At 38.2% G+C, this 15,736-nt stretch overlaps 1 protein-coding gene across 1 annotated transcript; it reads left to right on the forward strand.

The window, feature by feature from the left end:
• Positions 1–147: 147 nt before the first annotated feature.
• On the forward strand, positions 148–10,031 carry LOC122769224 (SEC14-like protein 2). Its single transcript, XM_044025596.1, has 10 exons — positions 148–467; positions 1,762–1,837; positions 4,544–4,587; positions 5,425–5,487; positions 5,737–5,925; positions 6,144–6,239; positions 6,353–6,413; positions 6,524–6,607; positions 6,717–6,823; positions 9,327–10,031. Exons 1-10 carry the CDS (start codon positions 414–416, stop codon positions 9,348–9,350), a joined length of 798 nt encoding a protein of 265 aa, XP_043881531.1. The 5' UTR covers positions 148–413; the 3' UTR covers positions 9,351–10,031.
• Positions 10,032–15,736: the final 5,705 nt, after the last annotated feature.

Here is a 15,736-nt window from a genome sequence, read left to right on the forward strand (position 1 = left end):
TATAATATAAATATTTGTGAATATTTATGAATATTTCTTCATTCTTCGTTATGGATTAAAAAGAGATAACTTTATTATATAAGATTTTGCAAAGGGGCGTGGCTTCTCCTATCTGTGGTTCCTGCTTTTTGCTCAGAGTAACCATCCTCTTACGTCTCCTATCTTTGGCCGACTCAGCCGGTTGGCCTGGATGTAAAACGGGCGGCGCGAGGCTCGTGTTTACGTTTCGTCCACCTGCAGCAGGCAATCTGACTGCGGGATTAACGAGACCCCGAAGCATCACTGAGCGGGATTAACTGGACAGTGAAGCATCACTGAGCGGGAGCATCAAGGTGAGGAGGCGTCTGGAAAAGGAGCTGGTTCTCTCGTCTCCGTCAGTCAATTTGATTTGCCCTTCTTTTACGTCATCTGTCATGAGCGGAAGAGTCGGAGACCTCAGTCCCAAACAGGCTGAAGCACTACAGCTGGTAAGTTCTTAAATCGAATGAATTAAAAATAAAGTAAAAAAAAATCGCATCACGTATTTTTTCTACTGTAATGACCTAATAGTCTTTGTAGAGAAACCCTCTGTAAACAGTTTATTACCTGTTTCTAACTCATTTGTAACGGTTACTCATCATTATATCACCCAAGGTTTACGTTTTGAATCACGAAAATCCTTACATCATATTCTTAATCCACTGATTATTTGCAATAACCTATACCATCCGAAATGATATGGCATGATATCGGTATCGGCAGATATCGGCTTTAAAATATATTTTCGGATATCGGCAAACACGCCAAGATCTGCTGATATAACTATTTTTTTTACGTTTATTCATTTTGCCCAATGAAGGAAACTAATCTACATCTAGTGCATCATGAGTTTGAAAAATATTATGTTAATTTCACTACAGAAAAGAGAGTAAATGTCCTCTGCAGTTGGGTGCAGGGAAAACCCATATACTGTATATGCACTCCGGATATATCGGCATATCAGATATCGGCAAAGGTCAAATATTGTGTGTCCCTACTCTGTACATGTGATATTTGATTATTATTTCAATTTTGTGTGATTTAGAGATGTAAATACAGTCTCAGTTTTAACTAAACTTCCATCTTAAATGTATAACAAACTGCAACTCAAAAAACATTTAGCAAACATTTAGTGAAGTCATAAAAACAATAGGGCTGCAATGATTATTCGATTAATCAAGTACTATGATCATCAATTAATGTTTTTGTTTTTCAATAATTAAAACAAGCTCTCTGATTTTTCAGCTCCTTAAATGTGAATAATTTTGGTGAAAAAAACATTTATACTGAATAATTTTGGTTCGTTGACAAAACGACATCATCATTTCCAGGTATGTTCTGGACTAAACAAGATTAATCGATAATGAAAATAATTGTAAGTTGCAGCCCTGATTACCAATCAATAATTACCAATCAATAATCAGTGATCAGTACTTGAGTGTATAGACAGCGTTCAATTGTCCATATATTTTTGTTCACTGTTCTTCTGTCCATGTAAAAAAGAGAGAAATGTTTACAAGATATCTGTTGAGCAGTGTCACAGTGACAGAGAGTCACAAGGTTTGGTTGCAGTGTTGAATAACCCATGGAAATGGGTTATTCAACACTGCAACCAAGTCAAAATTTAAACAGTGTTTAACCAAAAAATATATATTTTCCAAGAATGATTTTTAGCCTCAGGCTCATCTGTCTAATATTTTAATCTCTCAAGTCTCATATCTTCCTTCCATCCTCTGGCTGTAGTTTCGAGAGAGGATACAAGACATTCTTCCACAACTTCCTGCACAGCATGACCACTTCCTGTTACGCTGGCTCAGAGGTGGGTTTAAAAAAAAAGATGTGGCACCTGCTGATTTATTTTAGGTTACAGCCGTCACTCACAGAAAACCAAAAATCTATCTCTTGTGGTGAAAGTGAGATTCTCCTCCGGTAAATATTCAGATATGAAAATGTGTCGGTGTCACTGCATTTGTGCATTAAAGAACTTGACGTAATGCATGTAAACACGTGTTAGCGGAAGGGACTCGCAAGATTTCTGCTTTTGAATAAAACCACAACTGACGACAGACCAAAGCTGCCTTGACCTCCAAAGTCATCCAGTCACAGCTAAACCAGGCTTCGGCTTCTTTGTTCAGAATTTCAAGCTAAATTTGAGTAATTCCCACAATCAGATATTCGTTAGCAGGCTGAGTTTTTGCGCTGGAGGAAATGAAGTGAAGAGCAGTGATTAGTTCTGGAGGAGAGGTCGAGCACATGTATCAGACTAATCCATTGATAAGCGCATTAAGAGGTGCACTACGATGTGATACAGTCCATCTACCAAGAGACACTCGTCCACCATGTACCTGTTGCTCCCCAGATTTAGGGTTTTCATAAGAAGAATTCAGAAAGCTAGTGAGAGGATATTGGTCTCTTAAATTAGCAGCTGTGAAACACGGCTCTGTCTCAGTCAAAGGTCAGCGTCACAGTTCCACACAGGAACACAGAGAAGGGTTTGTTTTACTCGGGCCGTGGAATAGTCTGCTAATTGATTTAAAGCAAAGAGCCCAATGTGGTGCACAGTAAACATCATTACAACGTTATTAATTTTATTGCCAACCATTTTTTTCAACTCCATATAAAAAAATTAAATATTAAAACTGAATAATTTGGTTTGTCGACAAAACATTCAAGAACATTTATAGACCCAACAAATAATTGATTAATCGAGAACATAATCAACAGTTTAATCCGTTGTATAAACCATTCATTCCAGCTCTAATAAGTAGTGATTCCCATGCATACTTATTGTTATTGTGTTATTGAATTATGTTAAAGTTCCTGGGATCCACATACAATGCAATATAATTGGTGTCAACATTTAGTCTCTGGTACACTATCAAGCTTTAATTTGGGCCCTCTAAGGGGAAAGTTCTAATTTGGAACAAACCAAATGGTGGATTTAATTATTTTATATACAGTATAAGGCACACATAACCCAGGTTAAGTATGTCTTAATGCGCAACAGACTGAATGTATTGTTCTAAATAAGAGCAACAACACCAATTCCTTCTTCTGTGACTGTGTCGTATCCAATATAACAGTCATATCAGATGCACAAGACCAGTCATACATCATATTTGTACCAGATTTCAGACTCACTTTGTGATGACAACATTTCTCGCATCGTCCTAAATCCTGTAGTATTTGTTCATGAAATCTAAATCATTCTTAAATATATCCATTTCTTTTTGGTGTTCTCTCAAAAGGTCGTCTCAGGACATGATCAGATATTTAATACCAAAATGTTACCAGTTATTCTCTTCACTTCTTTTAAAATGCAGGGTGAGGATTTAAAAGATGACAACATGTCACAAAGTGCACTGTTCTAAAGTGTCATTAAAGGTGGATCTGTGGTGTGTCAGAAGGAAGTGTAATAAAATGTTATCTAATGAGGTGAAATGCATAGGGAGGTCTCGTACCAGCCACAAGCTGTATAACTCTTTATCACACTTATTATTACATCACTGGAGGCCACGTCTTTAAGCCTGCACTGTGGTTACCTTACACTTTCGTCTGAAATCAGAACATAGTCTTGGAAACTAACAGGGAGACGAGGGACCCACGTTTTAAAGATGACAAACCATCACAATCCAATTCACAACATATAATAATAAAAGCAAATTCAGTACATGCATACATTTTGGTTATTTTTACTGCATTTCTGTAATGTGTAATATTATTTTGAACAGACAAACCAGCCTTTTCTACAAGATAACCCATATCTTGTAATTCCAAGAAATATACTGTATGAGTCATGATATTAATGTGTTATTGTTTGTGTTATTGGACACATACACCAAAAAAATCATTGACCACAAAACTGACTGGGTTAGGGCTTAATGGTTATTATAGACCCAAAATAATTCAGGGGCCAGTCCTTTGCCAGATTCTACTTTGTGCTTTTGTAAATTTGGGTCACTCTGCAACTTCACAGCTGCACTTGAGGTTTCAGAATGGAGCATTAGCTGCCACAGTCAAAATCCATTGCCAGAGTTAGTTTAGCGTCTCACTTCCCACTGGACTTTAAGCTGCACAGCTAATCACCTTTGAAGGAACACTAGACAATGTATTCTGTGTCAGTTTGAGATCAGTCGTACTGACACAGTGGTTTTTATACAGTCCTAAAGTAGCATGTTATTTCTAGAGAGACTGCATTTATTATTTATTTATATAAGATACAATTATGTAACTTCCACATGATCATGTTTTCATAATCAGTTGTACACTTATTTTGTTGAAACTTTTGTAGACTTTTAACTAGAAAAAGTTGTCTAGAAAATTTGAGATTTGACTATCTTTTAATAACAATTACATTTCTCATGGAACTTCCTATACTATATTTCTTAGTTTGCACAGTTTAGTTTTTAGTATTCTCAGTTTTTATTTCTTCTTTCAAATACTATTTCATATTACTTGTATACCACAGGTCTTTGCACTATCATGTTGGCCTTAATTTGTCTTTCATTCTCTATTTCTTTTTTAGCCAGAAACTTCAATTTGCAGAAGTCTGAGGCCATGCTGCGGAAGGTAATATATACTTTTGATTCTCTTTCTTTATGTATAAAATACAATACAGATATTATGTAACCACAATGCCTTCTCTCTCAGTCACTGATCTGTATACTGTGTGAAAGTTACCTCCTCCAGACTGCTCAGTGCATCAGTATAGGAGTGGCCGCAGATTAGAGAGGAGCAGCACTGTATTGTCTGTCTGTGGGGAAACTGAGTCATCACAGCAGCCTGAGGGGATTAGATAAAGATGGAAGAATACGTTGTACAGCTGATTGACAAGATGCACTGTCCTAACTTGCCGTCTTCTCAACATGTTTACAAAAACAGCCTTTACACATACACAAGTAGTGTGGGAGCAGGTACAGTTACTCACAGCACACATGCAAACACTGACAAAGTGAGCGTTTGAGGAGGAAGTTGTACTAACTAGGTGATTCATGGAGCCATATTTTTAGACACACCTGACAAACAGAAGACTTTTTATTCTTCTCTCCATAATTCTTTACTCCACAGTTGTAATTGTCTTTCACATGTTCTCAACCACTCATTTCTAACATGTATATTTTGTGAAGAGGAGAAACTCTATTTACTTTACTGGGTCTTTAAGAAAAAAATATTAGAAATATCTGGGGAAAAACTAGGAAAACAATAGCTGGCTGAAACATTTCTTTCCCCGTTTGTTGTTGTGACTGTAAGCATGTGCACATGACTGATCCCCTCCCTGCTGAGGAGGCAGGTTTTACATCGTCTACCGTCTAAAACCTCCTAAGCTCCTTAATTCATCATGTTATACATGTGTGGATCAGCTGTCGTGTACTGTCTGTCTTAACATACATCCATCTTCTCTTCCAGCATTTGGAGTTTAGGAAACAGATGAAAATAGACACAATAATCACTGAATGGCGTCCACCGGAGGTAAAGAAGGAACACGCACAGTCTGGTTTTCATGACTTGAGAGGACATTTCATTTCCTGGAGAGTTACTCTATCCTTAACCATAACTACTGCTGGCCTAACCTTAAATTTAACCTTAACCTAACCCTAACCTCATCCTAACCATACAACATGTAGTCATGTAATACCTGGAACACACGCACACAACAAACATAAAAAACAGCAGGTCGCCGATTAACTGCTGACTGTTTAAAATGGGTGGTGTTTGCAGGTGATAGAGAAGTATCTGTCAGGAGGGATGTGTGGTCATGATCTTGAGGGTAGTCCCATCTGGTACGATGTGATTGGACCGGTGGATCCTAAAGGCCTCTTCCTGTCTGCCTCCAAACAAGACTTCATCAAGTCCAAAATAAGAGACTGTGAGATGCTGCAGAAGGACTGTGACCGCCAGTCAGAGAGGGTGAGTGAACAGTGAGCACAAGATGCTTAACCCCTCCATTAATTAAAGTATTATATTCATTCAAATTCTATAGAATTGAGGTCCCTCTGTTCTTAGATTGAACCATAAACCCTTGATTTCATGGCATTTTCACCTGAACTACAGCTGCCTTTAGGTTTTATTTTATAGTTTTACAAATTAAAAGTTTTCTTTCTTCTTCCTACTCTGTTTTCATCCAGTTGGGGAGGAATGTGGAGTCAATCACTATGATCTATGATGTTGAAGGTCTAGGTCTGAAACACTTATGGAAGCCTGCGATAGAAACATATGGGGAGGTAGGCAGAGACACACACACACGTAACCTACAATCACACACACGCGTAACCTACAATCACACACAAACAACACACATAACAGCCAACCTGAGCGAGTTCCTGTGTGCCGTTAGATTCTCCAGATGTTCGAAGACAACTACCCTGAAGGTTTGAAGAGACTGTTTGTTATTAAAGGTAAATTTGCACTGATTCCACCTGCATTTCTGTATTTTCCTATCCTGTTTTTTTTTTTTTTCAGTGTACTACAGGTTAACATCTGATTTGTACTTATATTTCTCCTGTAGCACCCAAACTCTTTCCTGTGGCCTACAACCTTGTGAAGCACTTTCTGAGTGAGATCACAAGACAAAAGATTCATATTCTTGGAGGTGAAACACGTCACATGTCACTGCATCATATATTTCTGAATATTTCGCATTTATCCAAATGCCCAGTTCATATTAGGTTAAATGCATTGCTGTTTCTCTGGTTTGACAGATAACTGGAAGGAAGTTTTACTGAAGTACATCGATGCAGAGGAGCTGCCGATGATATATGGTGGTAAACTGACAGATCCCGATGGAGATCCTCGCTGTCGGACCAGGGTGAGTCAGTGATTGTGAACCCTGTGTGCTTGTAGGTGCTGACAGGATGGAGGGGATAAGTATCCATCGCAGATGCTGCTCAGTTATTCTTAAATACTATCAAGACTTTGAGGACGCGATTATTGACACATTCATACATTATCTTCTATACTTATAGAGCTTATTAGGGGTGGGTCAAAATATAGATTCGGTGATATATCGTCGTCCTTCCTTCTCGATACGCCAGGGCAAATATCAATATATTAATTAACGAAAGAAGGCTATCTAAAAAACAGTCCCTGCCCGTTTCACTCGCCGGGGAAAGTTGGGTGGCCGAAGAAGAGAAAGTTTACAGCAGGATAACGGTGGAGAAAGATACGTTAAGAGATGCCCATCCACATTCAATACATAGACTTTAGGCACTTTGTGCTGAATAAGTAGAGAAATCACAGACGTTATATTTTCTTCAGACAGGCAGATATCATATAGTAATGTATCTCTATATGATTTTCTTGCAATATATTGATAATCACAGATATAAGTGTTGTGGACCATGTATCACGTAATGTACAGCATATCATATAATGAGATAATAGGGGGGTGGAGTGGCTCAGTGGTTAAGACCGGTACCCTATGTGTGAAAAACATCATGGTCGCAATGGTCGCAAGTTCGATTCCACCCCTCACTGATTGTACTCAAATCCATTGTAAGTTGCTTTGGATAAAAGCGTCTGCTAAATGACATGTAATGTAATGTAATGTAATGTAATAATAAGGTTGAAGCAGGTTACAGCCTGGACACATCAACAGCATATCACAGGATGAACAGACAGAGACACTCACAGTAGCTGCTTTCAGCGGTGAATATTGGACATTTTAGAGAAACTCTGGAGGGGCTTTATGTGAGAATGCAAACGTTCATTTGGAAATTCTCCCTAGAATCTCTTTCTGGCTCCCTAGTCTAATTTCTGGATGAATGAATTCATGGGAGAATGCAGGAGGAGAAACTCCCTAAGCAAGTGAGTGGGCGGGTGCCTGGAATCCATAGACCATATATAACATTTTTTTCTGCATAGTCGTCTGGTTTGCCAGGTTAAGTTAAACAGAAGGTAAGAATATAAAGATTTGCCACCAAGGTGTCACTCCGCTGGTTACAAAAATAACTCAAAAGGAAATTGGAAATGAAATTCCACTAGATTTACAAAGTCAGCAAACATGTTCCTGACGAGTTAACGGCCTCAATCGCTAGTTTCAGGGCTTCTTCAATACAACATAATGTTGATTTTGTAAATGATGTTCTCTTTTAGAGGAAAAGATATGATACAGCAGATTCTTATGGGTAATATCATCTTGCCTGCAGCCTAGTATTATCACGCCAGTTGACGTCCCCTTGTCTGAATTCTCCAAAGATTGCCCGCTGTTGTGACGTCAACCCAGACAATCTTCTGCTAGTTATTTATTTATTTATTTATTTGTTTATCGTATGTGAACCCTGAACTGTGGATCTTTTTAACCTTTATTTTACTGGGAAGTCATATTAATTAACATCATGTCTTTGGACCCAACTTTCTGGAAATTCATGTCTAAAAAAACAGCACAGAGACTACAACAACAACAAACAACCAAGCTGGAGTACTTAGAGACAACCTACACACACAGGGAGAATATGCAAACACCACAGAGAAAGGCTCAAGTTGAACCAGGATTCGACCTGAAAACCTCCAGTGATACACTAACCCACCTACTGTGCCACCTATGAGAATAATGTACAGATAAAGGTTATTCTGATTATCAAATAACAGGAGATTCCAGACAGAGCTGAGTAATAAGCTTTAACACGTATCTTGTTTGAAGACAGACACAGCTGCTTTTAATGATTGTTGGAGCAACAGTCCTGCAGTGGATACATATCCGAACCAAAACTGATCAGCCCTCCTGCGTAGCCAAAACAGACAGTGTACTGGCTTTGATGTTGTCTGCAACTTTTGACTCCTGCTTTGTAGTTTTTCCACTGGCTTACTTCCTGCGTCGTTTACATTTGACATGCAAATCTGTTTTTATTGCACAGTCCCATCCCACCGGTTTTTCTTCTTCAAGTCAAGAAGAGAAAATTAATATCAGATTTCTTTACCCCCCTGACCAGCAACAAGATAACGTTTCATCCTGCTTTAAATTTAACACAATGGTTGAGTTTACAAAGGCAGCCAACACTGGCTGTGTAAAGGATCCTGTTACGTATGAATGAGTCACCTTAAATGCACTGGGTCAACAGTAATGCACAAATGCTCTGAATGAAGACATTTTCCTGTTCATGCATACCATCCATAGAGAGCTGCGAACCTAAATATGCCTGCCTCGCTGTGTAGAAATAGAAATGGGCCTCAGCACAAAGTCTGCTGTTGTAGGCAGTGTAATATTATATATTTTGCAACTAGAGTGCAGAAAACAGCAGATTGCATAGGTTACATGCCAACATCTAACTCTAGATGAGGAAACTGACCTGTGTTTTTCACTGTTTCTGTAGATTAATAATTGGGCCCACGACTGATGAGGAACAGACGGAAAGAATTTCATTTTCGGGCTGCTTTCAGGATACAAGAATTTATGAGCCTCTGTGTTTATAAATAAATGTTTTAGTTAGCTAGCTGTGTCGTCAACAATATACAGTATTATTATTATTTTGGTGTAGAAACTAACCCTAACCCTAAGGTAATGAGAACAAAACAGATATTAATTTTCAGGTGATTATAAAAGGATAAAAACATTATCGTTAATACTGCGTTAAGTGTTTGTAAATAGATTCTCCCTAAATCCTACACACTTCACTTTTTCCCACAAACGTTCGAGCCTTATATTTCTTGTGTATGAAGTTTTTTGAAGTTTTGATTTTGGTTCTACAATATATCTAAAATATGTAAAGAATCAACTCATCATGAGATGCCTGATGCATTTTTGCTCTCTAACTTGATGGCGTTTGTTTTCTTTGTGTGATTTCTTTTCGCAGTTGTATATTTTCTTTTTGTCAGTTGCTGTTTCTTCACGACTGCTGTTTGTTAAGACATTTCTACATGACTTTTAGAGAAGTGGTTTCAGATGAGTTTGACATAACAATGCTCACTTCCCAGAAACAACACTACAGGTTTGAATTGAAAAATAAAGACACAACATGAATTTTTAGTCTGTCTGATAGGATTAACTGTATGTATAATAAACAGGACAGTGTGAGAAACCCCTTGCTGCTTTTTTGTGGCACTCTTTTATACGCAAAAGTGCAAAAGGAGAAAAACTACAAGTGTCCATAGATAAACTGTATAATTGCAAAGAAACACAGTAAGTGACACTTTTGTCTTTCTCTCATTTCTCTCATTTCTTCCTTCTTCAGCTTCTCAACCATTTTATGTAACAAGTGTACAACACTTGTTTTTTGACTTCTTTTTTTTTTTTATCTCTGCAGATAAATCATGTCGGCCCAGTTCCCTCATCGTACTATGTGCGGGAACATGTTAAAGTGAACTACGAGCAGTGTATAACTGTCAGTCGAGGATCCTCCAGACAGCTGGACTATGAGATCTTAATCCCGGGATGTGTTCTCAGGTCAGCTTTAAGTCTAACACACTGTTTCCCAATCCTGGTCCACACCTGATTCCAATGAATGGGTCGTTATCAGGCTTCTGCAGAGCTTGATGACGAGCTGACCATTTGAATCAGGTGTGTTGGAGCGGGGCAACATCTAAAATCTTTCTCCATGTCCATTTTGCTTGGGGCCCCCAACTTCCTTCAATCGGCCTTGTACTAGTGGGAACCTAGAGTTCTCACTAGAATGCATTGCAGCGCAAGCATCTATTGTAATCGTGCTGCGTTTATTAGTGCCTGCTGCTGCAAGGCATACTAGTCAGAACTTTCTAGAGTTCTCACTAGAATGCATTGCAGCGCTAGCATCTCTTGTTATTCTACTGACGTTTATTCTTCTCGATGATATTATTCCTCTTCCGCCGTTTTTCGCCGCGTTACTCCTCCCACAGTTTTGAGAAAACCCCCACACGTTATATCAAAACGTGCGACTTGACTTTTCTAAGACTTTCAAGTAACCATGGCGACAAAAATGATGAAAAACTGCAAGGAAATTCCACATACACATGAATGGGAAATGGCCCGAAAAAAGGAGAAAAACCGAGCCCATTTTGGAGCATCACAGTGTTGTCGTACTTAGAGAAACGTGATTGTAACTTTAAACAGGTCACAAGACTTGGGACTATTCTCACCTAATATACCACCTATATTACGGTTTTTACACTTTTTTTGGAGGTATTTTACAATGAGTGTGTATTGCGTCCATAGGCATGGCGCTAGACTGAGACACTGCTGAGATCTAATCACAAAAATCTTTAAACAAACTCTTCTCCTGCCCACAATTTCCAACCTACACATATGACTTGCAGTTTTTCTTAAAATCACCTAAAAGCGCAGGTCAAAGCTCTCATTCACTCCCATGTTAAAAGTTTGCTTTGGAGTTTTGGAAAAATCAAGACGAAGGTGATTTTAAAACTGTGATTTCTCTATCAATTCCCACCCGTTTCTCACAAATTTAAATGTGGGAGCTGCTGAAAGCCTCCTGACGCTCTATCATCTATGGTTCTTGAAAAATGACAACTTTAAAACACGCTGTTTCTCAGAGGTTTGGGAGAAGCACACTAGACTATGACTTTTTGTCAAATTTTGGACGACATACTAAACTATGAATTTTTTGTGCCATCTCTGATTGTTTTATAGATTATGTTTGCTGACATCACATAAAACAAAAAAAAGGCAAGCTAGCATCTTTGAGGCTTTTTCAAGCCTCTTCAATGCTAGCTCTTTCCTAGATGTTGATAACGAAGTTGAAATCCTCATTGAAAGTGAAATGACGCAACCGACGAAGGTTTCGTTTTTGGAAGTAGTTTTGTTTGGTTATGTGTTTTTTAAACACCCAGACAAACATACAGACACTCACATACCTCCAGCAACCTCCCGTGTTGCGACGTCCTAGTCCACTGGACCATCTTCAGCACTGTTCTCCCAACAGTGACAGAGGAAACAAGGGAACTGATGAAGGAGCAAACTTGTAATTCAGCGGTTGAAATTTTGAAAAACTCAAGATGAGAAACCAAGAACTTGAGATTGAGAGCATGAAGACAAGAGTCTCATCTTACACTGAAGTTGTCCACACTTTGCTATACGATGACTTTTTGGACGACACACTGAAAATCATCGTTTAATCCAAGATGAGACAAGAACAAAGACGATGAGCCTCAGTGGCCTCAGGGATGAGTTCTGACCTCGTCACCCAGGGGTTGTGGGTTTGAGTCCCGTCGTGTTACAGTGGAAGTGTTTGGAAAGAATGACTGTAAAGTTTAAACTTATGGAGCATTAAACATGCTTCATCTCAGCCAATAACTATGACTTTTTTTTTCACGTTTTGGACGACATACTAAATTATGACTTTTTTGTCCAATTTTGGACGACATACTAAACCATGACTTTTTTGTCCAATTTTGGACAACATACTAAACCATGACTTTTTTGTCCAATTTTGCACGACATACTAAACTATGACTTATTTGTCAATTGTTGGACGACATACTAAACTATGACATTTTGGTGACTTTTTGGAGGACATACTAAACTATGACATTTTGTCAAATTTTAGACTGACATGTTAACTATGACATTTTGGTGACTTTTTGGGCCGACATACTAAACTATGACATTTTATCCATTTGGAGCGATATACTAAGCTGGACTTGTTGGCCAATTTGGACCAACATCCTAACCTATGACTTTTTTGTCAAATTTTAGACGACATACTAAAGTATGACTTTTTTGTCAAATTTTGGACGACATACTAAAGTATGACTTTTTTGTCAAATTTTGGACGACATACCAAAGTATGACTTTTTTGTCAACTTTTGAACGTCTTACTAAAGTATAACTTTTTCGTCAAACTTTGGAAGATATACTAAAGTATGACTTTTTTGTCAAATTTTGGACAACATACTAAACTATGACTTTTTGTCAAATTTTAGTCGACATACTAAACTACACATTTTGACTACATACCATACTGTGACATTTTTGGGTGATTTTGGAAGACATACTATACTATGACCTTTTTTTCACATTTTGGACGACATACTATACTATGACATTTTTGGGTGATTTTGGATGACATACTATACCATGACATTTTTGTGTGATTTTGGACAGCATACTATACTATAACATTTTTCTGTGATTTTGGACAACATACTATACTAATAATAATAAATATATATACATATATATATACATACATATGTATATATATATATACATATATATATAAAGCATAATTCAACTTTAACCACTACACAAAATCTCAAGAGTGCCAGGTGCAGCTGGTTTTTAATGCCTGGTCCTTTGTGGCCCTAAAGTTATGAAACAGAAGATACTGTGATCATCATTACAAACCTGAGTGACTCAAATGACAGTTTTACTTTAAAAATTAAAGCAAAATTAAACTTTAATTAATGCTTAATGCATTAATGCATTAATTAAATTAAATTTTTTTTGATTTGACATGATCTGGTATATCACTTATATTCACACTTATTTATATATATATATATATACACATATATATATATATATATACATATATACATGTATATATATATATATATACATATATACATGTATATATATATATATATATATATATATGTACCAATATAAAAAAACAATATTTCAACCCCATGTTTTACCAAAGTGCAATTCAAGAGCGCCTTTTAGCTCATGATTACAGATGAGGACAGTGACCCGTGGTTTCTCTGTAACCCAATCATTGTCAATAATTGTATCAGTAAATATCTAAAAGGAGGTGAATGTGGTATAAATATGTCCTCAAAATGCAAATGTATCTGTTTATGTGCAAGGAAAGCTGCCTTTGATAGTCACTGTTGAGCATTGATGTGCTATTGAGTCTGTGTTGTGGTAGATTATTCATAGCAGCCGGAAAATGGAGGGGTGGGGAGAGGGCACAGGTCTACATCCAGGAAGGTAGACGTCAGAACTATGGTGGCCCTGCTGAGACAGAAAGGACTTGAGAGGAGGGGGGAGTAGTGACTGAGGTGTGAGAGACGGCTGGCTTTTTAACACCCTCAACTGTCCCTTACGGGTCTCCCATTAGGTTCCATCGGGAAAAATCGGGTCCGCCCAGAGGAGCAGCCTCTCCTACAGCGCATCCACACATCCCAGGTTCATGTCCTGCCACTACGGGGTCCGGCTGGACATGTACGCCTCCTAAAAAAGAAAGGGACTTCTCTCCAAAGGGAGGAAACCATTTCGACGACTTGCCGCTGTAAATTAGGTTCTTGGTCCAAGGACGTGCTTGGAGAGTGTCAAAGCGAGACCATCATAGTTTCAAATGCTATATTCTTGTACATCTGCTGTTTACTTTTGTCTTTTGTTAACATTATCCAAAACATAGACTCAAAAACTCATTTCATAGAACGGTCCCGAGACATCACGGCACTTTTAAAGCCCGACCAGTGTCTGTGTTTGCAGAGAGCAGAACATCCGCCAAACATCAAGGGCTCATGGTTGGAGTGTGTCATGAATCCGAGGGACAGGATGGACGTTGACCTGAGTTTTTCCAAAAACAAGTCGGTGAAATAAATCGGGTTTGAGTTTTGCATGCTTTGTATACGCCGACATGGCAAGAGCACATGTGACGTGAATAGATGGCAGATTAAACTCAGCAGAATCAACTCCCCACACACCTGCTCATGATGAAAAATCAGTGTTGTTTTTCTTGTGTTCCTGCTACAGGGTCTCTGCAGTCAAATGAGCAGGGGTGGAAAAGACTTAATAGATCCAACCTTTCATGTATTTGCCTTATAATTGCACAGTAGTTAGTAGCAGCAGAGCATGTGTCGTTTCCAGACAGTTGAGAAATGATTTCTAGAACAGGTGAAGCAATGAAGGCAATGTTGAAATCCAGAAAAGAGGTTCCGGAGAACAAGGTGAACGATGCTGCAGCGGGCAGTGCATCTGAACACATACGGAAGACTTTGAACCGGCGTTTTAAGACAGCGCTCTCTTCACCACCTCATCATGGTTCCAATGCCTCACCTTCCATTTTGTGTTGGTTTTCCCTTGGTCAGCTGTTAGTACTCATTCTGACTTGACCATCCTCATTTAGAAGTCAGCCCCATTAAGAAAAACATTTACTCCTTTCCTGAAAGTAAAACTCAACTACAGCAAAGTTGCGTTTCTGATGCCACTGTGATTTAAAACAAATATTAAAGATCTGTTATATGTCAGCAAATTATGTCCCATTTTACTGTATTTAATTTATAACATGCAACACTTTTGGGGCTCAGAAGTTTGACTCCGCCTCCAGAAGTCAACGGTGAGACACAAGGCTACCTCTAAACTGCCCCTCTAACGCCACTAATCTATTTGATCTAAAAAGCCAATCCGTCAATGATGCCTGTTCATGTCCTGAGTTCTGCTGGTGCAGGATACAAGTACTGTATATCTATATATATATATATATATATTATTTATCTACACTTTAGAGTAGTGATGAATGTATGATTCATTGAGAGCCAATGTATTTTCAAAGCTGCCCAAAAACGATGTGCACATGTCCGTGTAAGTGCGTGAAAATGAAACCCGTCCACCGTCTTCTCCTCGCATTGTTTCACTTTCCCGTGTATTTCAGAATCTAACCTATTTTTTCTAGACACAAGAGTTGAACTGAAACTGCCAAAAAAAAAAGAGAAAAAAGAATGTATGCAAAATATTCTGATACTTTCTGTACAATTTCCGGCCAAACAGCCATGTTAACCTACAGTAACCTGATGTACATCCTTTCCTATGTATGGACCATGTTCAAGACATTGCTTTGATTCA

Source organism: Solea senegalensis, linkage group LG5 (assembly GCF_019176455.1).
Source record: "Solea senegalensis isolate Sse05_10M linkage group LG5, IFAPA_SoseM_1, whole genome shotgun sequence".
NCBI classification, from domain to species: Eukaryota; Metazoa; Chordata; class Actinopteri; order Pleuronectiformes; family Soleidae; genus Solea; species Solea senegalensis.